The sequence below is a fragment of the Bubalus kerabau genome, chromosome 11 (assembly GCF_029407905.1).
Source record: "Bubalus kerabau isolate K-KA32 ecotype Philippines breed swamp buffalo chromosome 11, PCC_UOA_SB_1v2, whole genome shotgun sequence".
NCBI lineage: Eukaryota > Metazoa > Chordata > Mammalia > Artiodactyla > Bovidae > Bubalus > Bubalus kerabau.
The window spans coordinates 81,716,091-81,742,923 of NC_073634.1; the positions used below are offsets into that span (position 1 = coordinate 81,716,091).

The 26,833-nt window shown below is 43.1% G+C and overlaps 1 protein-coding gene across 1 annotated transcript; it reads left to right on the top strand.

The window, feature by feature from the left end:
* The first annotated feature begins 6,671 nt into the window (after window positions 1-6,671).
* On the top strand, window positions 6,672-26,198 carry MATN3 (matrilin 3). The gene is made up of 9 exons (XM_055541756.1): window positions 6,672-6,854; window positions 7,018-7,285; window positions 11,881-12,447; window positions 15,542-15,667; window positions 16,442-16,567; window positions 18,145-18,270; window positions 21,562-21,687; window positions 22,286-22,394; window positions 25,231-26,198. Exons 1-9 carry the CDS (start codon window positions 6,672-6,674, stop codon window positions 25,286-25,288), a joined length of 1,689 nt encoding a protein of 562 aa, XP_055397731.1. The 3' UTR covers window positions 25,289-26,198.
* Window positions 26,199-26,833: the final 635 nt, after the last annotated feature.

Sequence of the window (26,833 nt, forward strand, 5' to 3'; positions counted from 1 at the left end):
TGAAGTGTATCTGAGTCTCTGTTAATGAACAACTTGGCAATAAGGCCTTTTTTTGTTCCATCTATAGCACTTAATTCAATGACCTACACAAACCGGAGGTGTGGGGGCTGGGGTGCAGTGGGATGTTCACTGAATGAAACAATTTGTCTCCACAAAATTTTCACTGGTAATAGGTTACTTTTAGTATAAATTTCAGTCAGTTCAGTCGCTCAGTCGTGTCCGACTCTTTGTGACTCCATGGACTGCAGCACGCCAGGCCTCCCTGTCCACCAACTCCCGGAGTTTACTCAAACTCATGTCCATTGACGGTGATGCCGTCCAACCATCTCATCCTCTGTCATCCCCTTCTCCTACCTTCCAATCTTTCCCAGCATCAGGATCTTTTCAAATCAGTGCTTCGCATCAGGTGGCCAAACTTTTGGAGTTTCAGCTTCAGCATCAGTCCTTCCATTGAATATTGAGGACTGATTTCCTTTAGGATGGACTGGTTGGATCTCCTTGCTGTCCAAGTGACTCCCAAGAGACTTCTCCAACACTGCAGTGCAAAAGCATCAATTCTTTGGCGCTCAGCTTGCTTTATAGTCCAACTCTCACATCCATGACCACTGGAAAATCCATGACCACTGGAAAAACCATATCCTTGACTAGATGGACCTTTGTTGGCAAAGTAATGTCTCTGCTTTTTAATATGCTGTCTAGGTTGGTCATAACTTTTCTTCCAGGGAGCGAATGTCTTTCATGGCTTCAAATTTCATGTCTATAAATTTGGTATCATCTAAATGTGGCCACACCACACTTAAAACATTTAATTAATTTTTTTTAAAGATTATTTATTTTGGGCTGTGCTGGGTCTTTGTTGCTGTCCACAGGCTTTCTCTTGTTTTGGCAAGCTGGGACTACTCTTCGTTGTGGTGCTCAAGTTTCTCATTGCAGTGGCTTCTCTTGCAGAGCACAGGCTCTAGGGCTTTAGTAATTGGAGCCCACAGGCCTAGCAGTTGCGGCTTGCGGGCTCTAGAGCTTGGAGCTCAGTAGTTGTGGCGCATGGGCTTAGCTGTTCCAAGGCATGTGGGATCTTCTCTGACCAGGGATTGAACCCCTGTCCGCTGCATTGCAAGGCAGATTCTTAACCACTGAACCACCAAGGAAGCCCCCATGCCTACATTTAAAGGGTTTTAAAAACGAGACCAAGAAACTTCCCATTGATAAACTGTACATTTTATTCCTTCTGTTGGATGGTGTACCAATCGCCCTGTTTTCCAATCTGTGACTAATTTGTTCGGCATCATGGAACTTTCTTCTAAGTCTAATCGTTCCAATGTTCCTTGTAGGCAAACGCTAAGTGTGCCATTTTCAGGTCTCCTTTTGCTGAGAGAAGGAATATGTTATAAATAAGCCCAAGGGTTGAGTGAAAGAAAAAGTTGTAATTTTACTTTTCTGAGGTTGTTTTTTTTTTAGTAAAGTCATGACTTTTAAGTATGAGAAAATAATTTACTAGCAAGAGAATGTTGCCACCTAACATGGAATAAGGACACGTGAGAGGCAGAATGGTGGAATGAGCACGGAATCTGGAGTCAGAAAGTTGAAATTCAATTCCTCGTGTCACCAAGCTATTACTCTCTCATCTTGGGAAATTTAACTGGGATCTGAGCTTCAGTTTCTGCATCTGTGAAATCAGGAAAATGCAAATTCCTGGCCTACGGACTTCTTGGAGTTGTTCTTAGGATCAAGTGAGGTAACAGACATGGAAAGGTTGGCAGTTATAAAGCACTGTGCAAATATTATCATGAGGGGCTGTGTTGAGCAAGGAATGGGTAAAGGAAGGCCTGAAGAGCAAGTATTTGACCTGGAAACCAGAAAAAGAGTAACTGTTTTCTGGTCTGTTAGAAAGGAGTTTTGTATCTGTCATCATTCAGTTAGGTAGCTCAAGATCTGAACAAGGCATCAGGAAAGCTGATTTATATTCCTGGCCCTCCCATCAGTTGAATGAAATTAGTAAATAATTCTTTGCAAACAAGTGACTGCCCAGATTCCATCTTTCTCTGACCTTCTATGACATTTCCCCCCCCACCCCCAACAGTTAACTATCTTTTAAAGAGAAAAATAATTTTAAAACTTCCAAATATACCCGTTTAGTTATCAATTCTAGTGCTCTTCAGTCTGTTCATAGGTACACATTTCAATCTGATATCATTCTTCAGCCAGAGGACATGTGTTACTTTTTTCTGTTTTTTTTGTTTTTTTTTTTTTTTGCCAGCATGGTTCTGCTGCTGCTGAATTCTTTTGGCTTTTGCATCTCTGAAAATGTCTTTAATTTACTTCTGTCTTCAAAAGCTATTTTCCCAGGGTATGGAATTCTAGGTTGTCAGGGTTTTTTTTCACTTGGGACTTTAAAGATGTGGCTGCACTGTCTTTCTGGATACATAGTTTCCACTGAGAAAATTGCTGTCTTCCTTAACTTTGTTCTTCTGTATGGAAAGCCTCATTTTTTTTTTTCCTTCAGGTAATTAAAAGCTTTTCTCTATCACTGATTTTTAGCAATTTGTTTATGATGTTCCTTGATTGTACATTTTTTTTTTACGTTATATACATTTTTTATGTTGTGTGTGTTTTTTTTTAACTTTTTATTTTGTATTGGGGTATTAATCAGCAATGTTGTGGTAGTTTCAGGTGAAAGTGAAGGGACTCAGCCATACATATACATGGATATACATGTATCCATTCTCCCCCAAACTCCACTCCCATCCAAGCTGGCACATAACATTGAGCAGAATTCCACGTGCTATACAATAGGTCTTTGTTGGTTATCCGTTTTAAATATAGCAGTGTGTACATGACCTTTCCAAAATCCCTAACTATCCCTTGTGTGTGTTTCTTGTGGTTAGGATCTGTGGGTTTATAGGTTTCATCAAGTTTGGAAACTTTTTCAGTCATTATTTCTTCAAATATTTCTTCTTGTCTTCCCCTCCTTCTCCTTTGAGGATCATATCTGGTTGGAAAGATAAAAATAGACTTCCTATAGTGATGTGATTTGAGATAAGCCTTGAGAATTGGACGTATATGAACCTGTGAAGATGCGGGATAGATGACTTGATAGCTTATTTAATACAAAAAGCTCAAGAGGGGGAAGTGGAAACCAAACCTTCATGTCTGTGTGGCTGGAAGGATCCCAGTATCACTAGCAGAAATGAGGAGAATAAAGGAAAGGAACTTCATTAAGAGGAGAGGATAAGTTCACTCTTGGAAATGCTTGAGCTTGGGGTACTTTTGTGATCTGTGAATAGAGAGTACCACAGGCAGGGTAATTGATGGAGTTCTACTTCTCAGGAGCAGGATTAGGATAAGAGACCCAGATTTTGGAACTTCCCTGGTGGCTCAGATGGTAAAGAATCCACCTGCAATTTGGGAGACCTGGGTTTGATCCTTGGGTTGGGAAGATCCCCTGGAGGAGGGCATGGCTACTCATTCCAGTGTTCTTGCCTGGAGAATCCCCATGGTCAGAAGAGCCTGGTGGGCTACAGTCCGTGGGGTTGCAAGGAGCTGGACATGACAGAACGACTAAGCACAGCACCAGAGGAGTGGTAGCTGAAACCACATCAGATGAAATTCCTGACATAGATGGTACATAACCAAAGAAGCCCTGGTCATTCAGATTTTCCACCCCAGCAGTTTATTCTAGGGAAAGAACAATAAATCATCACAAATCTGTCATCTGACTCTTCCATCTCTCCTTTTCCCCCTTTATCTCAAGACCAGCATATTCCAGATTGAGGCTGCCCCTTAAGTTTGAGTGCCGGAATGAAGATGTAGATCTATGAAAGACACATAGCAGAGCAAGAAGTAAATTTTTGTTGCTAGAAGACCCTGAGGTTTTGGAGTCATTCGTTACCAGAGCATAACTGAGCTAGAGTGGAGTGACAAAGAAACAGTTTCTTAGAACTGTAAAAACAAGAGAGCAGTAGTAAAGTGAGTTTTTAAAGGAAGCTACGCATAATTAATGGCACCCCACTCCAGTACTCTTGCCTGGAAAATCCCATGGACGGAGGAGCCTGGAAGGCTGCAGTCCATGGGGTCGCTGAGGGTCGGACACGACTGAGCGACTTCACTTCCACTTTTCACTTTCATGCATTGGAGAAGAAATGGCAACCCACTCCAGTGTTCTTGCCTGGAGAATCTCAGGGACGGGGGAGCCTGGTAGGTTGCCGTCTATGGGGTCGCACAGAGTTGGACACGACTGAAGCGACTTAGCAGCAATGCATAATTTACTCCCTAACCTAACCAAATAGTTTACTCTCTACATATGCCTACCTGCAAATGTGCTGAAACAGACCATTACAGTTCATGTTGTTTCTCCCCCTGCATTTCTTCAGAGAAGGAGCCTGTGGTGGAGGAACACCAACTGCCCCGCTAGAGAAGGCCAGAGGAAGGGCCTGTCTGCAGAGCCCTTGTCCAGCACAGAGCCGCTCTTGTCAGGCAGTAGAGTGAAATGGAGCGAAGCCATTTCCTCAGCATCCTTCGACTCTTGGAAAAAGTAATGCCAGGTTATTTCTTCTCTGACAAGTAATCTATCATGCCTATTTACTATCCTGCCAAGGTAGGGCTAAATATCAGCCCTGTTCATGAACTTTTATTAATATTTCCTGAAATCCTGGTCCCACTGTAGACTGTAAACTTGCACACAGTGAGGGAGAATTTACAGCAATTCAACAGTGAACAATGCAGGCATCAGCTCTGTGCTCCTGGAGCCTACAGTTGAGTGGGGTAAAGAAATAAATACACTATATATACATATATTGGAGAAGAAAATGGCAACCCACTCCAGTACTCTTGCCTGGAAAATCCCACGGACGCAGGAGCCTGGAAGGCTGCAGTCCATGGGGTCACTAAGAGTCGGACATGATTGAGCAACTTCACTTTCACTTTTCACTTTCATGCATTGAAGAAGGAAATGGCAACTCACTCCAGTGTTCTTGCCTGGAGAATCCCAGGGATGGGCGAGCCTGGTAGGCTGCAGTCCATGGGGTCACTAAGAGTCAGACATGACTGAGCAACTTCACTTTCACTTTTCACTTTCATGCATTGGAGAAGGAAATGGCAACCCCCTCCAGTGTTCTTGCCTGGAGAATCCCAGGGACGGGGGAGCCTGGTGGGCTGCTGTCTATGGGGTCACACAGAGTCGGACACGACTGAAGTGACTTAACAGCAACAGCAGCAGCATATACATGTGTATATAGTACACTTTATATATATGTGAAACACACAGATATTGATACTGTATATATGTACATATACATGAAACACAGGTATTGATACCATAATAAATTGGAAAGGAAGAAAGAGTAGGAAAGAATCTAATTAAAACAGTTTTTCAAACTGCTAACTGGGAAACAGTGAATCATGAACTCTGTTTGGATGTTTATGACCAGATCTTTTTTTAAAAAAAATGAAACAGAACTGAATGGACATGAATAAAGCAGATTAATTAGAGTCTGTCACATGTGGTAAGGGTAAATACTGTTTCAGGAAACTACTATTTCTGTTGTATATAACACTACTAGATATTTATGTTGCTCTCAAATTATGATATAAAATGTAGCTGTTACAGTGGATAGTTGGGCTTCCCTGGTGACTCAGTTGGTAAAGAATCCTCCTGCAATGCAGGAGACTGGGGTTTGATCCTTGGGTCAGGAAGATCCCCTGGAGAAGGAAATGGCAACCCACAGTCCATGGGGTCGCAAGAGAGACACAGCGTGGTGACTAAACCACCACCAACACAGTGGATAGTGGTAAAAATACGTTTGAAAAAACTAAGATATAGGGATGTCCCAATGCCAAGGCCACAAGGTGGGAACAAGCTTGGCATCCTCCAGGACAAGGGGAAAGCCTACTGTGGTTGATGCATGGAGAGAAGAGTCCAGTTTCAGATGTGGTCAGTGTGGTCGAGGAGGTGGCCATGCAAAGGAGTTTGGAGTTTATTGGAAGTGAAGTTGCAAGGTTTAAGAAGTGATCTTAAGGTTACTATGTGGAGTGTAGATATTAAAAGACAGCAGTGTGAAAGTAGGAAGACCACACGGGATCTGTTGGGACTCACGTTCATTGCCGTGTTTTACCATCCAGCTCAGCAGTGACCTGCTTTTGGAAGCCTTCCTGGTTTCCTCAGGCAGAGCCAGTCTCTCCTTGACCTCAGTATATTTCCTTAGACAGGTACACCATTGATGCTTCTGTCTCTACCCATGGGCTCGAGTTCCTGGAGGGTCCCCTGGGTGGCCTCCAGCCCTGTGCTGCCACCACCATCACCCCTGGGGGAGGAAGTGGGATGGAGGGAGAGCCTTTGAAGCCTGTGGTACAGGCTGTCCTTCCAGCTCACTGAGGGCTCTCTGGGGAATGTATGTTTGACTTTCTATTCCTGGTAATATAAGTTCAAATGTTTAGGATGTTTGAAGTTAGGATGAAAGTATTTCTATTCACACTGCTAGCATCTGTGAGGTTTTTTAGGAGAGCCCACAGCAAAACTTGGGTTCCCTGGCTGGGGAAAAAAAATGTAGTTGTGAGGAGCGAGGGGAAACTCTGAGGTGGGCAGACCTGGATGGAGCTGGACCGTAAATCCTGGGCCTCCTGAACTGGGAGCTTGGGGGTCAGGAGGGCGAGTTGGGGGTCGACCAGGCCCCGGGTGTATGGCCAGACAGAAATTTCCAGAGGGGCAGAACCTGGCCAGGAGGCAGCGGGCCGAGCCCACCCAGACGAGACCGGAGCAGCGGCGGGCCGGGGTCGGGCACCGCGCCCTGGCCGACGGGCCCCAGACATTCCAGGTCCGCCGCGGGAATGCCCTGGACCAGGCGGCCCGCTGCCCTGGACGGGTTCGCGGGCTGGGCCTAGGCCGAGGGGCGGGGCCTACGGCCGAGGGGAGGAAGGACCCCAGGCTGCAGGGGCGGGGCTCAAGGCTGCAGGGGCGGGGCCCACGGCCGCGGGACCTTTAAATTGGCTGCCCGGGCGCCGGTCACCCGCCCGCCACTAACTCAGTCACCGAGCGACGACCCACGGACGGACACGGGCAGCAGCGCGGAGCCCACCATGCCGCGCCACCTCCCGGGACTGCTTCTCTTGCTCTGGCCACTGCTGCTGCTGCAACCGCCCCCCGCCGCCCCCAGCCCCATGGCCCGCCCGGGCTTACGCAGGTTGGGGACTCGCGGCCCAGGGGGCAGCCCCGGACGCCGGGGCCCCGCTCCGGCCGCCCCCGCCAGCGTGCCCTACTCCGGAACCGGCCAGCCCGGCGGGGCCCGCGGCGCAGGTACGTGGCCTGGGCGGGAACGGGAGAGGGATCCCAGACCGAGAGGGACAGGAGAAGGTCCCAGGGAAGGACACTCGCTTGGAGCGAGGGGAATCCTGGACCAGGGCCCGGCGGGCTGGATGGGTGGGCAGGCGAATGTGGAGTCAAATAAGGAAAATCCTTGGCCACCCACCAAGTATTCCCTTCACCCCAGCCCAAGCCAGACGTGGTGCAGGAGAAAGATCCCCTCCCCTGCGGGACAAATCCTGTGGGGAAACTGAGGTCCAGAGAAGGGAAGGGAGATGCCCAAGGTCTCTCATAGCCAGGGCTAGACTTCCCTTCTCCTGAAGCTCAGACTCCAGCAGCTGCCCCCTGAGACTTGGGCAGAGAGGATGGGGCAGCTGTGGAACAGCTGGGGGTGCCTCACAGTTCTCTGTCCCAGATCCCACCTCTTGTTCAGCTTTGTAAACCTTCCCTGAAATTCTGCTTTCAGTTCTCTGGCTGATTGCACCACAACCCCAACCTGTGCTCTCTTACATGCTCAAACACCCAGGACACTTTGGGTCTTTGGTGAACAATCGCAATTCACTTGTGGGTCAGTAGTTGATTCTTGGGGCAGAGGAAACCTCTTAGAGAGCAGAGTTGGAAGGTGATCCAACACAGCCCCTGACAGCACATACAGGGGAGCCGAGCAAGGTGAGAGAATCCAGCAAATCAGGGTCAGAGCCAGGAGTAAAGCTCGGGGCTCAGATTTTCCAAGTGTGGGTCTTTTCACTGCTTCAGGCTACCAAGCTCTTAGTGTGGTTTACATAGGATTTTTTATCTTCATTACCAAAAAGTCCAGCATCAGAGTTGTTAAAGAGAGGCAGCACCAAACCATTTTCTGGATGTCTAGGCTCATCCGGCCATTGATGCTTCATGCCCCAGGTTGATTTGTGTTGTCCACAATGCACCTTTTGAGTAATCTTGAGGAAAAACAGAAAGGATTCTTTCCTGCATCAGCTCCAGTGGGCTGGATTTGCTATGGCAAGAGCATTGTCATTGAGACAGGGAGTGCCAGGATTCACAGTGGTTATATACAGCCTGACCAGTGGGTTGCTTCAGGTCAAGAATGAGGATAGGGAAGAAGTCTTTCTCCTAGAGGTTATTTTATCTCTGGTCCTGATCCACATTCCTTGGGGAAGGGACTAGAAAGAAAAGGAAGGATTTCTCATGGGATGGTCAATGTTCCCCTGAGCAGCATTGGTCCTTTATTACTTGAAATAAAAACCAATATTAAATGATAATTCTTTAATAAGCACCACATTCCACTCTTTTTCGAATTCTCTTATTTTTGCATCCAGAAATTGCTAGGCTTTGCTATGGACTTTTATTTCTAGCGGAGTTCTCAGAAATTGACAATTATTGTGAGTAAGGAAACATTTTTGGAAATTCAGATTCTCATTTTCTTGATTTCTAAGAATCAAAGTCCTGTTATCTAGAAAAGGGGAGTGAGATTCAAAAACAACGAATGTAAAGGGGGTCTGAATCAGGAAGTAAGCAGATGCTCACAGAACGTCCTGCCAAGCCCCCTGTATTTTCTATTCCTGCTGTAATAAATTACCATGAATTTAGTGGCTTAAAACAGCACACATTTACTGTCTACGAGTTCTGTAGATCAGAAGTCTGACACTAGTCTCTCTGAACTAAAATTAAGGTATCAGCAGGGCTGCTTTCCTTGGAAAGATCTTAGAGGAGAATCCATTTCTTTGCTTTTTTCACCATATAGAGGTGACCCTCATTCCTTGGCTCATGACATTTTCCCTCCATTTTCAAAGCCACCAAAGGAAGGATGAGTCCTCACATGTCATCTCCCAGATCTCCTCTTCTGCCTCCCTATTCAACTTTTAGGAGCCTTTGTAATTATATTGGATCCATCAGGATAACTGCCCCATCTCAAATCTTCAATGCAATCACACTTGCAGAATCTCATTTACCTTGTAAATAAACATACTTACAGGTTCTGGGAATTAGGTCATGGACATCTGTGAGGAGAGGGTATTATCTTATCCTGCCCACTACACCCCTGTAACCCCCATAGATGATTCCCTGTGAAAAATCAAGTGAAGAAGGAAAGGAATCCTGCACGTTTACTTGCAAGAACGTAACCTCAACATGAGTAAAGACACCATATGGATGTTAGAGACAACACTGTCAGATACAGGGTTCATATCATATGTAGTTTTCCTTTTACTCAGATTATGCAAATACAGCCAGATCCATCTCCTGGAAAGATTTTCTTCTTCTTTGCTCTCAATGCATGGTAATCAGGGATGAAATGAAATTCTGAAGTTTTTTTTTTTTTTTTAAAAGAATTAACTCCTTTTGACTTAGCTAAATACATGACGTGTAGCATATTCAAACTGATGACTCAACGTCACCAAGCAAGATATTTACTAGGTACTTGAGATAATGTTAATTTTGGTGGCAGAAAATGTTGCCTCAGAGAGGCAATCATGCAATGAAAAGTCCCTTTGGGCTGGGAGTCTGGAAACCTGGAGTCCAATCTATATTCTACCACTTTCTAGCTCTACACCTCCCTGTACAAGGGTAAAAGCAACTCTAACTTGCATCTCTAATTGCATCTCTAACTTGACAAGGTTGTTGGGTTGAAATCCTGTGTTATCTAAAGTGTTATTGAAAGTAGGATTTATTTATTGTCTTAATTAATACCTCTAGGAATCAGGCTAAAAGCAAGAGGATACTACCAGTTGTTGTTGTTGTTGTTTTTAAACTATACGGAGGCATAATTCCTATTGCAGACAGGGCTTTTCTGTCATCAACTGCTTAGCTAGGAATTTAATTTTGAATAAATAAATACCTACACCTTTTCCCCTTACACACTGAGTAAATTGCTCTCTTAGAGTTTCATCAATTTCTAGCCAGCCTCCTACTAGGAAAGGAAAGAACCCTCAGTGACATTTCATGCCAAAGGATCTCACTTTGTTTCAGGGCTTGGGTGTGTGTGTGTGTGTGTGTGTGTGTTTTGGGAAAGAAGGAGGAATGGCTGCTCTCTTGGATTTGATTTGGGTGGCTAGGAATGGAGAAGGCAATGGCACCCCACTCCAGTACTCTTGCCTGGAAAATCCCATGGGCGGAGGAGCCTGGTGGGCTGCAGTCCATGGGATGGCTAAGAGTCGGACACGACTGAGCGACTTCCCTTTCACTTTTCACTTTCATGCATTGGAGAAGGAAATGGCAACCCACTCCAGTGTTCTTGCCTGGAGAATCCCAGGGACGGGGGAGCCTGGTGGGCTTCCGTCTATGGGGTCGCACAGAGCGATTTAGCAGCAGCAGCAGGAGAGGGAGGAGTATAGAACGAGATTAGACGGGGAAAGGATAAGAAGGATGTGCTGAAAACAAAACTATTGTGTCTCTACAATGTGCTAGGTCCTTTTGTGTGGGAACGATACATGTTCCTTGAGGGCAGGTAATCTGGCTTATTATTATTTTTGTAGCCCCTTGGTTTAATACATGGGGAAAGTGAAGTTGCTCAGTTGTGTCTGACTCTTTGTGACCTCATGGACTGTAGCCTACCAGGCTTCTCAATCCATGGAATTTTCCAGGCAAGAGTACTGGAGTGGGTTGCCATTTCCTTCTCCAGGGGATCTTCCCAATCCAGGGGTCGAACCCAGGTCTCCCTCATTGCAGGCAGACACTTTACCATAAAAAAAATATTTGGAATATAAAATATGAAATTTGGAAATATGAAAAAATGAAAGAGAGGTGACTAAGAGAATTTGGTGGGGGCAGTAGTATAGATACCAGGTCAGAATCTCTGCTTCTTGAAACAAGACATGCTGACAAAGACGGACCTCAACGTGGACCAGACGAAGTGGTCACCCTTATTTCTACTTTTCAAGGTTTAAACTCAGGGCTATTTGGACCTCAGAGTTCACTAAACATGAGTGAATGACCAGATGGAGGGAGAATTTAGGGCTACTCTGGAGAAGGAAATGGCAACCCACTGCAGTGTTCTTGCCTGGAGAATCCCAGGGACGGGGGAGCCTGGTGGGCTGCCGTCTATGGGGTCACAGAGTCGGACACGACTGAAGCGACTTAGAGCTGGAGCAGTTTTCAGCACCTTGAAAGTGGAGAAAAAGAAGGAAGTCACCAGGAGAGCACCGGAGTGCCTCGCCCCACACTCTGCTGTTGTCTGAAGGGCTGTGAGGCTTGAGCAGGCAGTGGAGGGGGCATTGAGGCTGCCCTGAGTTCAGTTCAGACAGGGTTCAGGGATGGCCAAGGTGCCCAAGAGAGGGCTGGAGTCCATTCATTCCTGGGCGTCAAGAGGAACCTTTGAACAAAACTTTAAGCAGAAGGATGAAACTTTCCAAGTGAAAAGTTCAGGACATTCAAATAGGGGAGCTCTTTGAGGAAATGTCACACCTCTATGTGATTTCTCACTGGGGAATCCTGAAAGGCCTCAGTGCTTTCAACCACCAAAGGGAGGGTGGTCTTCAGGAAGACAGCAGAGAGTGGGGTATCTGGGGCCAAGGATGCTGGTCACAACATTCCCTTTCTGACTGTGATCCGCTCACCGATTAGCCATGTACTGTTCCCCATGCCCTTCTTTGCAGGTATTTGCAAGAGCAGGCCCTTGGACTTGGTGTTCATCATCGATAGTTCTCGTAGTGTACGGCCCCTGGAGTTCACCAAAGTGAAAACCTTTGTCTCGAAAATAATCGACACTCTGGACATCGGGCCTGTGGACACGCGGGTGGCAGTGGTGAACTACGCCAGCACCGTGAAGATCGAGTTCCATCTCCAGACCCACTCGGATAAGCAGTCCCTGAAACGAGCCGTGGCGCAGATCACGCCCTTGTCTACGGGCACCATGTCAGGCCTGGCCATCCAGACGGCGATGGATGAAGCCTTCACAGTAGAGGCAGGAGCTCGAGGGCCCTCTTCCAACATCCCCAAAGTGGCCATCATCGTGACCGACGGGCGGCCCCAGGACCAGGTGAACGAGGTGGCGGCGCGCGCCCGGGCTTCCGGTATTGAGCTGTACGCCGTGGGCGTGGACCGGGCCGACATGGAGTCCCTCAAGATGATGGCCAGCGAACCCCTGGACGAGCACGTTTTCTACGTGGAGACCTATGGGGTCATTGAGAAACTTTCCTCTAGATTCCAGGAGACCTTTTGTGGTAAGTCTTTGCTTCTAGTTAGAAAAGATGTTATAGTCAGACATCATGTGTCTGAAGAAAAAGATTTATTCTTTTTTCTTTGGTGGAAATTTTATGGAAAACTTAAATATAAGCAACGTTTTTTTGGTATGTGACGGTTTTATTTTTTCTCTAAACTTAAGCATACTTTGTTGGCTTAGGAATATAGAGTGCCTTATATATAAGTTGGTTTGCTCATAAAATCTTCCTGTTTGCATTAGAAATGTGAAGTTCTGGAAATATCCAGGGTAAATGATCCTGCTGTTCCCTGATGGGGTCAGAAAAAAATACAAATAAAAAACCAGACACCTCTCTTCTCCCCTCTGCCCACCGCATTTTTTCCAGATATTTTCTTTAGTTTTACCATCTCTAGATTTAACAGAACTCTGCTTGTTTTTTTTCTCAGAAGACAGGGACTGCATCTGTCCCTGGAAAGATTGGCTGGCTTCTTGTCCAGCATAAATGTCCATTGGAGTGTATACTTAGCAAATACTCCAGTTTTCAGATTCGGCTCTTTTTCTGATTATTCCTTGTGGAGGGACAGGATTAAGAACCACGGAGACTAGGATTTCAGCTCACTTTTGAGATAGCAAGATGGAGGCTATTTTTTGGTTCTTTACTTTAATGTTTTAAGTTTTTAATTATTCTGCTACTGCCCTCCCTCTCCTTTCTTTCTTTAGGATGGAGTTTAAATTAAATGCTGATTTAATTAGAATTTTTAGCATGCATCAGTCAAACCCATGAATATGAATCCATTCAAGGCTCAGGTTTATCTTTAGTCACGAATCAGAATTATGAATTTGTGGGACTCGAACTTTTTAATTTTTACTTTTAAATTTATTTTTTGTTTTTCTTTAAAAAATTTATATCTTCCTTTGTTTCTATCTATATTCATTTTTTAAAAGTCATTTGGAGATAATCTTTCAAAACTTTGTAGAATTATCCAAGCAGGTGTGGACAAATTTCTAGTTCAGGTGAATTTTAAAGTGTAGATAACTTTTGCCATATAATTTATCCTACATTTGTTTTCTCAATATGTGTTTATCGATCACTGATGATACAAAGATAAAGGTAATCCCTGCCTACCATCAAGCAGAAGTCTAGGGCTGGAGCTGAGACAAGCAAGTGAACCAATAATTATTGTTGTCAATTTCAAGGAGACTTTATACATAAATGAAAGTGAAACTCAGTAATCAACAGTTTGTCAGGAAATGGGAGATGAAGTCTCAGTCTGGAGCAAATTCTGACCTCATCTCAGCCATACCTGGCAGGGGGCCTCTTGTGTTTCCTGCCTTAGGACACTGGGTCTTCTCAAGCTATCCTTGGCTTTGGTGGCATCAACTTGGCAGTCATTGGTTTCCCAAAAGAAAATAGCTTTCTTTCTCCCAGGAAACCCCCCCTGTATTTGTGGGTGAGAACTTTTCCATGAAGATGCTGTTCTGTGGCAAGGTTGGGCCTCAAAGCTAGCACCTGGGGAAGGGCTTGAAGGACATAAAGTAACAAGTGGTGAGTGGCCACCTTTTCATCCTGGTACAAGAGACCTGCTTGTTCTGGGGGAAAAATGTCCTGTCTTTGGAAAAAAAGACTGAGGGGCAGCTGTTGTAGTCAACCGACTGGAAAGATTATTCCATGAAAAGGCCCTTCTTGGAAAAATATTAGCCTTGTCCTGTTGCTAGAACTGTGGGGGCTGGGTGAACTGCCACAGGGATGCTAGCCTCCTCCAACAGGCCTCCTTGGTTTCTCAGAAATGACCAAATTCATGATTCTTTTTTCAAAACATGTCGCTTGGGAAAAAAGTCTGACATAAAAATGGCTCCAGGAGCAAAAAGATGAGGATGCCATTTAGCTAATGTGTTGTGTTCTTCTTTTTCTTTTACCAACTCGTATATAGCAGATGGAGAAGGCAATGGCACCCCACTCCAGTACTCTTGCCTGGAAAATCCCATGGACGGAGGAGCCTGGTAGGCTGCAGTCCATGGGGTCACTAAGAGTCAGACAAGACTGAGCAACTTCCCTTTCACTTTTCACTTTCATGCATTGGAAAAGGAAATGGCAACCCATTCCAGTGTTCTTGCCTGGAGAATCCCAGGGATGGGAGAGCCTGGTGGGCTGCCTTCTCTGGGGTCGCACAGAGTCAGACACGACTGAAGCAACTTAGCAGCAGCAGCAGCAGCAGCAGCATATAGCAAATGGGGCTTCCCTGGTGGCACAGATGGTAAAAAATATGCCTGTAATGCAGGAAACCTGGGTTTGATCCCTGGGTTGGGAAGATCCCCTGGAGAAGAGAATGGCCACCCACTCCAGTATTCTTGCCTGGAGGATCCCATGGACAGAGGAGCCTGGAGGGCTATAGTCCATGGTGTCGCAAAGAGTCAGACATGACTGAGTGACTAACACTGTCACTTTCTTTTTCACTTTTCATACAACATATGAGTTTAGACTCCTTGCAGGTATGAGAGTCACGTGCAGATACATTTGGGCTCAGGAACCGGTACCATATATTTAAAAGGCAGTTACCTGCATTGCCGTCCACCATTTGCATGTTCAAACATGTATTGGTGCCCAAAGAGTGAGTGGATTCCAGGCCTAGTGCAATGCCTGGGGATGAATTCTGTTTAGACTCACACTATAAAACCCTTGGAAACTGGCTTCTGATTGCAGTGGGACAACTAGCTTGTAGAACTTCAGGAAGTACAATATTGTTCTCTTCTTGCTGTTGGAGAGCAAAACTCTTTTTCTCTGTCCAGGTGGATACATTGGATAAAACCCTGAATTGCCTGATTCATGTAACTGTTTGGTTTCAGCTCCAAATTAAAAAATCCCTTTCTCCTTTGAGAAACTCAACCACAAGATCTATGATTTTAAATTAGTAGCATTCCTAGTTACTAATTTAAACATTACTAAGAGTGGGGCGGAAATAAGCCAAGGGCAGAAAACAAATAGTCAATTTTTAGAGTGAACTAAAGATGGAATTGGAGAGGAATGTGCAGAGTGATTTTTTTTTTTGACAAGAGAGGAAGTATCTGAAATGCTTCTTATGTGTTGACACTGACTGTTGTAAATTTCCTTTGCACAGCTCTGGACCCGTGTGCACTGGGCACACATCAGTGCCAGCATGTGTGTATCAGTGACGGGGAAGGCAGGCACCACTGTGAATGCAGCCAAGGATATTCCTTGAACGCTGATAAGAAGACGTGTTCCGGTGAGGCCTGCTTAAGGGACAGTGGCTGACAGGGGCATATTTGGGGACTCACTCCCCAAGACTTTGGACTGGCCTTATGCTTTTCTCCTAACTGCCTTGTGGCAGATTTACTGTTATCAACAACTTTCCTTGAAAAGTAACATGAGGAGGAAAGTGAGATAATACCTAAAACAATCTATTACAGCAGTTATGGCTTGTTTTAGAGAGAAGGGTTAGTAGGGGAAAAGGACAAAACTCTTGGTCTTTAGAGGTTTTGGAATTTTTCCTGGATTTTATTTAATTAAATACAAGCTACTTTTACCTCTCTGTAACCCTAGGTGCTCATGGAATCTAGAAGTGGAAGAAAACTTAGGGAGGTTCTCACTCGTCTGCTGTATGAATACTCACATACTGTCAATGAAGAGTACAAATTAGGTCCATTTTGTTAGAGCCTAGAAAATAGTTGTTTAGAGGAATAAAACTGAAGAGATCATTTGACTCAACCTGATCATTTTATAGAAAATGAAATCGAGATCCGTCCCCGCTGCCCCAAGAAGGGAGAAGACTTACCCCTGTAATGGGGTCTGTTAGTGAAAGAACCAAGATCAGGAAGTGAGTTCCAACCCTCCCGTCCAGTAGGCATCCTCTTGTGTCAGACTGACCCATTTCATTAGCATTGTGTGTGTGTGTATGTGTGTGTGTCTATGTGTGCATGGATGTGTGTGGTGTGGCCTGTAGTTATTTGCTTACCATGTTTTCCATCTGTTGGCATTTGTCCTGGTTGTCTTTTGATAGCTATTGATAAGTGTGCTCTTAACACTCATGGCTGTGAACACATCTGTGTGAACGACAGAACTGGCTCTTATCATTGTGAGTGCTACGAAGGTTACACCTTAAATGAAGACAGGAAAACGTGTTCAGGTAAGTGGGGGCAGGGGCTTTACTATTGCCTCTCTGTCTACCTACCTTCCTAAGCCAGTGTTGGGGGGGTCATCTCAACGGGGAACTTGATATCTTTTTGTCTGTTGCCATCTTGGGCTTTTCCCATTTCTTATGAGACAAGTTAAAAATGGCAGTATGTTGTCTCTTGACCTACCTGTGTGAGTGTGTTGTTCATTTCCTTCTCTGTCCCCAACCCTAATTGTCTTCTCCAGATGCTGAAGACAATTTAGTTAAAATCAAATAACAGCCCACCAATTTAGTTAAAATTAAATTAAAAAAAGAAAAAAAAAGCAGTAACTCTGCAGTGGAGAGACCTGGCAGACACCACTTCCACTAAGTCATCAGAGTTGATGTCACCGGCAGTGACAGAGTGACGTCATGCTTCTCCTGTTGTCACGTGACACACAGTGACGTCGTGCTTCTTCTGTCGTCATGTTCTCAGGGCACAACAGCATTTCTGTGGTTTTCTTGCTAACGATTTAGGATCATGAGGAAACCTCAGACAAACCCAAACTGAGAGACATTCCATGAACTAATTTTTCAGTAATTTTCAAAAGTGTCACAGTCATGAAAGGCAAAGAAAGACTGAGGAAATGTCCCAGATTGGAGGAAACTAAGGACATGTGATAGCTTAAAGCAATGTGTGAGCCTGGATTGGATCCTGGGCCACAAAAAAGGCATTTGTGGTAGAAACACTGGCAGACTTTGAATAAGGTCTTTGGTTAGTTCAGGGCATTGTATCAGTGATTAGTTCCCTGGTTTTGGTCATTACTTATATAATGATGTGCTTATATAGGATGTTTACATTTGGGGAAATTGGATGAAGTGTAGGACTTCTCAAAACGAAAAGTTCACCAAGATAAACAATAGTTTAAAAATATCATGTCGGTAGAGAGAGAAGTGCACAAAAGTGCAGTTTGGGTCTTGAGTTCTGATGCTGTTCTGAGTCAGTTGATCTCCTTTAGACTCAGTTTTCTCATGTATTACAGGAGAGGACTGAGCTACAGTTTCTTCAAACGCGGATTCTGTGTCTTTCTGAATCTAGTATAATTAGTTCCACAACTGTTGGAATCCCTCTGATTCAGCATAAATACAGCAAATCTAAAAGGAATGCTTTAGAAAGTATGTATGAGATACTTAGATTATAAAAGCTCAGTATAGGGGACTTCTCTGGCAGTCCAGTGGTTAAGACCCCATGCTTCCAATGCAGTGAGTGTGGGCTCAATCCCTGGTCAGGAAACTAAGATCCCATATGCCACATGGTGAGGCCAGACAAACAAACAAACCAAAAAAAAAAAAAAAAAAAAGACCAACAATATAAACTCAGCATAGATTATGAAAAGGAGTAGGGGAAAATAGAAGACTAAGTATTGTGTGTGTAGGAGTTTGTTTTACTCAACTAACTTCTAGTAAGAGCAAATATTACTGATGGCTTTGAGTGGTTTCTAGTAAGTTCTCCTTTTTTGCATTGCTAGCTGCAAATAAGATTTCTACATATGGGTAATAAAAGACCTTTCCACATTTAATTTCTTTTCTTCTGGACTTCCACTTGGCAGCTCAAGATCAGTGTGCTTTGGGCACACATGGCTGTCAGCACATTTGTGTGAATGACAGAGCTGGGTCCCACCACTGTGAGTGCTACGAGGGCTATACTCTGAATGAAGATAAAAAAACGTGTTCAGGTAAGGTCCACTCAGTAAATTCTTTCGTATGGGACCTTTTCTGCTGCAGTGAAACCAACTTTCAATTCACCATGAGAGAGATTCTTAAAGGTAAGGTAAGCAGTTGGACTTCAGACATTCTACTGTGCTTACAGACCAAGACACACACTGCTAGGGGGCAATGAGCTCACGAGGTTTTGCAAACATAGCTCACTTCAGAAAATTACTGGGTAATGGGCAGGGAGTGGGGATATAAGAAAAGCTAATTGGATGTACGGTCCAGGAAAATTTTATATCTCTGAAAAGCAAATAGGAAACTTTGGAGGAAGTCAGTGGGACAGTAACTATTTGGTGTGATAGGCTGAACTGATCTTTTTCCAATTAAAACTAGGCCTGGAACTTTTCTGTAGTGTTCGACTTAAAGCTGGATCGTTTTTAGTGAAGGAGGCTTTGTAAATAACTGAATTAGACCCACACAGATCTTCCAGTAAGTTTGAAGCAAGTCCTTCCCTGACAGTTTCTAGATGATCAATCTTGGGTGAATCTGAGGCTTATGACTTGGTGAGGGAGCCCGTGCCAGAATTGCTAATCCTCATTAATTTGATTTAAACTCACTGGGAGAACAGAGTGGCATTTATAATGTAAAAGCAGTCCTCTGAGAAATTCCTAACTCTCAAGGTGGTGGTTAATTTTGGCATATTCAGTATTTTTTTTTTTTTTTTTTTGGATTTTATGTATACTCTCCTCTTCCTTGAGGAGGTGTAATATGTGACCTTTTCAAGAGAGATTAAAGGAAGTGGCACATCTCCAATTCGCCCTTTAAAAAAGAATGAGATCAATAAAACAGTACTGAACCCCTATTTTATTCCCAGGACTGTGCTTAGCCGTGTGGACATGTAAGGAAGCATCAGCTTCTGCCTCTGAGTTACGACAGGTTGGGTGCAAAACCAAAAAAGCGGCATTTTTTTTTTTAAACATTGGAGGATAATTGCTTTACAATGTTGTGTTAGTTTGTGCTGTACAACAACGTGAATCGGCCATAGGGATACATATATCACCTCCCTCTTGAGCCTCCCTCCCACTCACCTCCATCCCACCCCTTTAAGTCATCACAGAGCGCTGATCTGGGCTCCCTGTGTTATATAGCAGCTCCCCACTAGCTATCTGTTTTACACATGGTGGTATATATATGCCAATGCCAATTACTCCCGAACCAGTACCTTAAGAAAGCAGCAACTGGTAGTGAGAGTCCATAACTAAGGAGAGGCTAGGGGTGGCCGAAGGGATGGGACTGGAGGAGTGGAGGGGGCACGGGCAAGGGGAGGGGCTTGTGTCAATTTGTTGAGGTGGGTGGGACTAAGTCCCCAGGTGGAGAGGATTCAAGGCTGCTCTTCTCTGAAGACCTGCGAAAAGAAAACAAAGTGCATTTACATGTAAACTAACAGATACTATGGAATAAAATGAGCCACTTTATTAAAAAGAATAAATCAAAGGAGATTTTCAGTTAAGACAGACTTCAGTTAAGGCAGCACTTCCAGGTAACGGTTCACCCACATTCTTCAGTGTCTGCCGGGTGCCATGCGCTGTTCCAGGCATTTTAGCGACAGTCACACATTTACTGCTCACAGCAAATTTACTCATAGCAACTGAGTAACTTGCTGGTGGTCACTTGGCTAGTGAGTGGGAGAGCCAGGATTTGAACCCAGGCACTTGATCTGGTGGTTTGTAGTTCTCAAACACTGAGCTACACTGTCTCATGGTGCAAAGCACATGACAGCAAAAGGAGATAGAAAAAGAAAGATGCGATGGTGGGAAATCAGTATTTATATATTTTACAGCAATAATGGGTGCCATGCTAAAACTGGGGTACACAGCATGGGGCAGATCCCCTCTACTGGCCTGCTTTCCCCTTGCTGGGCAGTGGGAAAGCTAGTAAATTAACCGTGGGGCCCCAGATCGGGGGCTGGGGGCTGGAGGCATGTCCCCTTGTTATCTCTGGAGTCGCTGCTAAGCTGGGCTCAGGGAAAAAGAAATGCTCTGCTAGTAGGCATTTTTCTGGAAACATCTGAATTGTAGTAGTGAAGGGAATATCAGTGTGAAAGTTGGAAAGACGTTGTGGTTAGATTATCTAGGGCCTTCTGTGCCATGAAAAGCTCTTTTATAGGCAGTAGTGAGCTATAGATGAAGGTGAAAGAGGAGAGTGAAAAAGCTGGCTTAAAACTTGACATTCAAAAAAACTTAGATCATGGCATCTGGACCCATCACTTCATGGCAAAGAGATGGGGAAACAATGGAAACAGTGATAAAATAAGCAGACTTTAAGAAAATCAACCCCAAATATACATTGGAAGGATTGATGCCAAGGCTGAAGCTCCAGTACTTTGGCCACCTGATGCAGGGAACTGACTCATTGGAAAAGACCATGATGTTGGGAAAGACTCAAGGCTGGAGGAAAAGGGGACGACAGAGGATGAGATGGTTGGATGGCATCACTGATTCAATGGACATGAGTTTGAGCAAGCTTTGGGAGATAGTGAAGAACAGGAAAGCCCGGCATGCTGCAGTCCATGGGGTTGCAAAGAGTCAGACACAGCTGAGTGACTGAACACCAATAGTGAGCCATGGGAAGTTTGGAAGCATGCAATGACACTTAAGAGGAGATTTAGAGGGGAACAAATAGTTTGACTCCTGTAATGGCCGACAAGGACCTATGAACCCCAGGAAGACTTTGCTCCTTGTACTGTATTTGTGACAGATAAAAAATACATTCTTATCCAACCATACACATCATCAGCACCATCATCATCGTAATTATTTTTCTCTGTGTGTGTGTGCATGAGTTCGCAGGCCATTGTTTTCTGTACCACTTTAAGCATCAAAGACAGGCCCTCGGTCAATACAGTCTTTTTTTGTGCAGCATCAAATTTAACTCCGTGTGTGAGTAGGTCCCTAATAATTTATTTTTGGTAATGGTGAAGATGATCCATATATAGCTGGAGAGCTTGGAGGTGTTATGGAAAGGCCAGAGGTAAGTTCTGGAATAGAATTAAGATGCAGTGCAGCCCTCCAGGCCTGTGGCAGCGAAAAAAAGAGAGGCAGAACGCAAAATATTTGCAAGAAATAGCAAGAAAAGGGCTGTGGGGGAGGGATCAGGAAGAGGCTCCCTCCTTCTGAAACATGGGAGACTCTGATGACTGAAGGATTCATATGTGCCCACTTTGGGACCAAACCAAAGCTTCTTTCTCCCAGAAGTCTGTGTCGTTTCCGATTGTAATTTGTGAATATTCTCTCTCCTGCCCCAATCCTGGCCAGTTCTTAACCAGTGTGCCCTGGGCTCTCATGGTTGCCAGCACATCTGTGTGTATGATGGCAATGCCTCTTACCACTGCGGCTGTGACACGGGCTACACTTTGAATGAAGACAAGAAGACATGTTCAGGTAAAGACGGTCCCCTTAAGCCTCATCCATGCACTTGGTCAGGAGTGGCTTTCCTGTCTCCAAGTCAGAAGTACAGTTTTGAGTCTTGTCTCTTGGTCGGGATCCTCCAGTGGTTTCCAAATGTCTTCAGGATGGAATGTTTCTACTTTTCCACCAGGCGACCTTCCTGCCATTGGTTTTTAAAGGAACCTCCACCCTGTTCTCTGTAGTGAACATTTGCATTTCTTAATGAAGACACCGTATCACAGGGAGATGGTCTTTATCTCTGCATTCTTGGCTTCTCCCTACATCCTGTTAAAACATTTTAACTTTGTATCATGGAGAATTTCTGATCATCACAAAAGCATTGAGAACAGTAGAACTCTCATATAACCATCACCTAGCTTTGACAATTGTAAACTTTTCCTCAACATCTCTGTTTCTTCTTTGACACATCCCACAGTCTTTCCTCCTCTTTCTGCGTGCTCTTACATCCTTTTATCTCCTAGAACATGCACGTAGCTTAAGTCTTAAAAATAAAAGTATTGAATCGTCGATTTCCTGATTTCCTATGATTTCTGATTAGCTGTAACGTTCTGTGTACTGTCACTGCCTCCAGCCATTGAAGAAGCACGAAGACTCATCTCCACAGAAGATGCTTGTGCGTGTGAAGCCACTCTGGCATTCCAGGATAAGGTCAACTCATATCTGCAGAGACTGAACTCCAAACATATCCTTTTTGGAAGGATTTCTACTTCTGCTTGAAGCCAACCTAGGTCTTAACAATGGACATTTGAGGACATGTCACAGGATAAGGGCCTTATTCATTAAGTTTTAAGATGAACAGTAGTAATACACAGCCTTGATTTTTTAAGAGTTCTTTTAAAATATTTTAGGAGACTGTTACACCCATTTTTATTTGCATGTGAAAGTGGTGTAATTATTTTTCTAGTGCTTTTCCACAGCAGTATAAGCTCCTGCTGCTGTCACTTCAGTTGTGTCCGACTCTGTGTGACCCCATAGACGCCAGCCCACCAGGCTGCCCCATCCCTGGGATTCTCCAGGCAAGAACACTGGAGTGGGTTGCCATTTCCTTCTCCAATCCATGAAAATGAAAAGTGAAAGTGAAGTCACTCAGTCATGTCTGACCCTCAGCAACCCCATGGACTGCAGCCTACCAGGCTCCTCCATCCATGGGATTTTCCAGGCAAGAGTACTAGAGTGGGGTGCCATCGCCTTCTCCGGTATAAGCTCCTAATTGAGCTCTATTTAACCAGGGCTATCATCCTGATTCCTTAATAGGACTTTCTTACTCAGAATCTGTACAAGACCAGTCAGCTGATGAATGGAGTGTGATAACTCAGATGATACACAGTTGTACACTTTGTTTAGCCAGGTGGTCAAAGAGCAGGTTTCAAAATGTAACATGGTACCACCTCAGAAACTTTCAAAAGCAGTTCTTTAGCCAAAGGAGTAATTCAGGAAGAGTTCTTTTTCTTAGTCCAGCTGAAGTTAACAACATTGTTCCCAGGGATCTTCGAGGAGTATTCAAACTGTGATAGTTACCGAAAGAGTGTGTGCTTGCTGCTCAAAAGTCAGTAAACAGGCCAGGTTGGTGGAAAGGAAAGTTTGCTTTATTTCAGATGCCGGCAACTGGGGGTGGTCAAGGGGTGAGAGTTTTTGTAAACAGGGCGTGGAGGGCTACATACAGAAACAGAACAGTCATCTCTAACAGTCATCTTCAGATTGGTCCTCAATGGTTTGACCAGCATTATCTTGGTTGTTTTAGGTACACTTAACCTTCTCTTCCGAGGTCCATTTGTTCTCTTTGTGGCCAGTTCTCTGAATTGTGGCAGCTTCTGTCTTGCCTGCAGTCTCGTCATCAGGTAGTTAACTTCTTCCACCTAGTGTTTTAGTATCGATGAGACAGTTCACAGGATATGGCTCAGAATATTATAACCCTTGAGAAAGAACTGAAAGTCCCTGACTGTGCTTAATGACTATATTATTTAGTCTTTGACTGTTTTCGTTTCCAAATTTCTCACTTCTCTGATTAAGCTTATTCTTGGACTGAAGTTTTCCACAGACAAAAGGCAGGCAGAGGACATGGTAAGGGGGCAAGGACCAGAGGGTTCAGCACTGTTTCAGCAGGGCTACCTCAGAGCTTGCAGAGACATTCAAGGGATGTGAGGGGACACAGAGCATTTTAGAGGACCCTGTTTCCAAATCCTTCACTTCTGTAAATTGATCTGCTTACAATGTAACTTGGGGTCAGTTGGCAGTCTCTTTTCCCATCTCTCACTTCAGTGCCACCAATCTCCTAACTTTACACAAGAAAGGGATATCTCTTGCTTACCCTGAATTTTAATAAGGTGAATTTCTTGGAAAGGTAAAATCTCCAGAGAGCCAAATAAAAGGACAATTCAAGTTTTTTTTTTTCCCCTAAGTTATTTATTTTTGGCCATGCTGGGTCTTTGTTGCTGCACACAGGCTCTCTCTAGTTGCACTGAGGGGGGCTGTTCTTCTTTGTGGTGCATGCACATCTCATTGGGGTGTCATCTCTTGTCGGGGAGCCTGGGCTTTAGGGTACACAGGCTTCAGCAGTTGTGGCTGGGGGCATCTAGAGTGTGGGCTCAATAGTTGTGGTGGGCAGGCTTAGTTGCTCTGCAGCATGTGGAATCTTCCCGGACTGGGGATCAAAACCCATGTCCCGGGCATTGGTGGTGGATTCTCAACCACTGTACCAGCAGGGAAGTCCCTCAACAGTTTTTTAAATTAAGGTTTCATAAACACATCTCTTCCAATTCGTTCCATTAAGAGATACCTTTCTAATTAAAATTTACCTTTTATTTTTTAATGATTTTATCTCAAAATTTGTAATTTACTTGTTTGGATCAACTGTGTGCCCATCATAGTTGTAATGATAACTCAACCAAGGTGATTAAAAAAAATTAGAGCCTCTGGTCAAAAGAAAATTAATTTAAAGGTAATCTAGACGTAAACATGTATGTGCTTGTTGTCTGTATAAAGTTTATGTCAGAAAGTGTAATAGAGTGATCAAGAACAGATTTTCAAGATTCAAGTAGAATAAAATTCTGTGGAAGCAGCAGAAAGGGAATACAAATTTAAGGAGATATTTTATTTTAGAAGAACAGTAGTAGTAAGAATTCAGTATGTTATTAATATTACATAGGATACATTTAAAAGATTGGTTTAAATTTTATTTTAAAACATCAATATTTATAATACAGCAAAATTGCATACTTTGTTACATAAAAGTTATTAAAATTTTCATATAATTTAAATATGCACAAGGTATTACTTGTCAAAATTATTTTAGGGGACAGATGAACAAAAATGCTTGAAGACTGCCACTTTATATCCTGCTCTCTAAAGAACAAAATATCTGAGTTTTAGACACATTAGATTTTTGGTGAGAAAATTTCACTCTTTTTGTTCCATTGAGAACTTACATTTTTCTTTTACCTTGTATTGAAGTGTCTTAAAGTGTGTTTACATTTTCTAATCTCTAAAAATATGTGGTTTTGGCCTTAACAACTAGTCACTCGATGACATTTTGGAGAAGCTGCAAGCAAATGAATATGGACAAGTACATCGTTAAACTACTCAAATGTTTTACCTGGAAATAACGAGCATTTGGTGTAGTAAATACTTTGGCATACTCGAATGTTCCTGCTACTAATCTGCCATTACAAATGCTTGAATGCTGCTGAATCTTCTGGTGAACCAGTATCATTTTTCTAAGGAAATAAATGTCCCTAATTAAGTGCAAATTTTAGTGTCTCTAAAGCTATGACTGTGAAATAGTTGGTAGAAAATACAAGAAAAGTTTTCATAATTTCTTTACTTCTTTACTAATTGAGCCATTTAATTTTAAAATGTTTGTATTAGTAAGATAACCATACTTAAATTGCAAACTTTTAATCTATATTTTTTTCCTGATATAGTATAAACCAGTCTTGTTACTTTAGTGTGTAACTTGTAGAGGGTATTTACACATAAAAGTTCATATAATTAAATTGAGATGAATATAATTTAGAAGTATATCGCTAACACTTTTTGTTTTTTCTCATTTTTGCCAGGGTATTGTTGAAGCTGTGATCAGGGGATTGTAATACATATATCTAAAAATAGTTAACACAGATTAAGTGAGCTGTTACATACCATTTTTAATTCATTCTGATGTTAGAACGAGACACACACAGCTAAAGACTTAGTTGTGAATTAAGTGTTAAACTATTTACCAAGAACAAAAAATTCTGAATTTACTTGTTTTACTTTAGAATCCAATCAATAAAATTATATATTTATAAATATTGCTATAACAACATAATCTAATGTTTTTTTAAATGTTAATGATAAGCCTGTTTTTTTCACTTACATATTTGATAAAAATTTTTTTCAGCTTTAAAGCTTATAACTTTTAGAAGAAAGTAGTTCTTTAATTATAGACGATTCATTCTTTTTTGGTTTATGTTGTCTTTACTGTAATAAAAACATCAATATCTATATACTATTGTCATGATTTTTTTTTACTTATATCAACTTTGCTCATGTATTTTCTTAAATTAAGCTGAATTACAATTATTTTGAAAATGAAACATTTTCTTGTCAATGAAACAATGTCATGACTCATCCTATAATTTAATCTCATGCTCTCAAAGGTAAAATTTTAAGTTCAGGTTAAATAGAAAGGTTTTGATCAAGAATATTGTGGGAGAGAGAATAAAACAGAATTACATAAATTCAGATTAAATAATGATGAGGGTACATTAAAATAAAGACCTGAAAAGAAACCCAGAAACAAAAAAACAAAAAGCTAAACTGTCAAGGGAACAAATGAAAAACGAACACATCAAAGGCAATAAATATTATATGAAACATATAATGTTATTTGTCAACATTTTTGAAAGGACCTGACATACAGCAAGTGCTATCTTCCAAACCTATTTGAGCACACAATCAGTTATATTAATATATCACAAAGAAACGGTATTACGGGGGAATAAATGAGCGCTCATGTACAAGAACTATGGAAAGGTATTTAGAGACAAATTTTTAAGGATGTGACCATCAGTAGCTTCAATTAAACATGCCTTAAACTTAACCAGTTGATTAGAATCCCCCTGGCTTAGAAAACTGATTT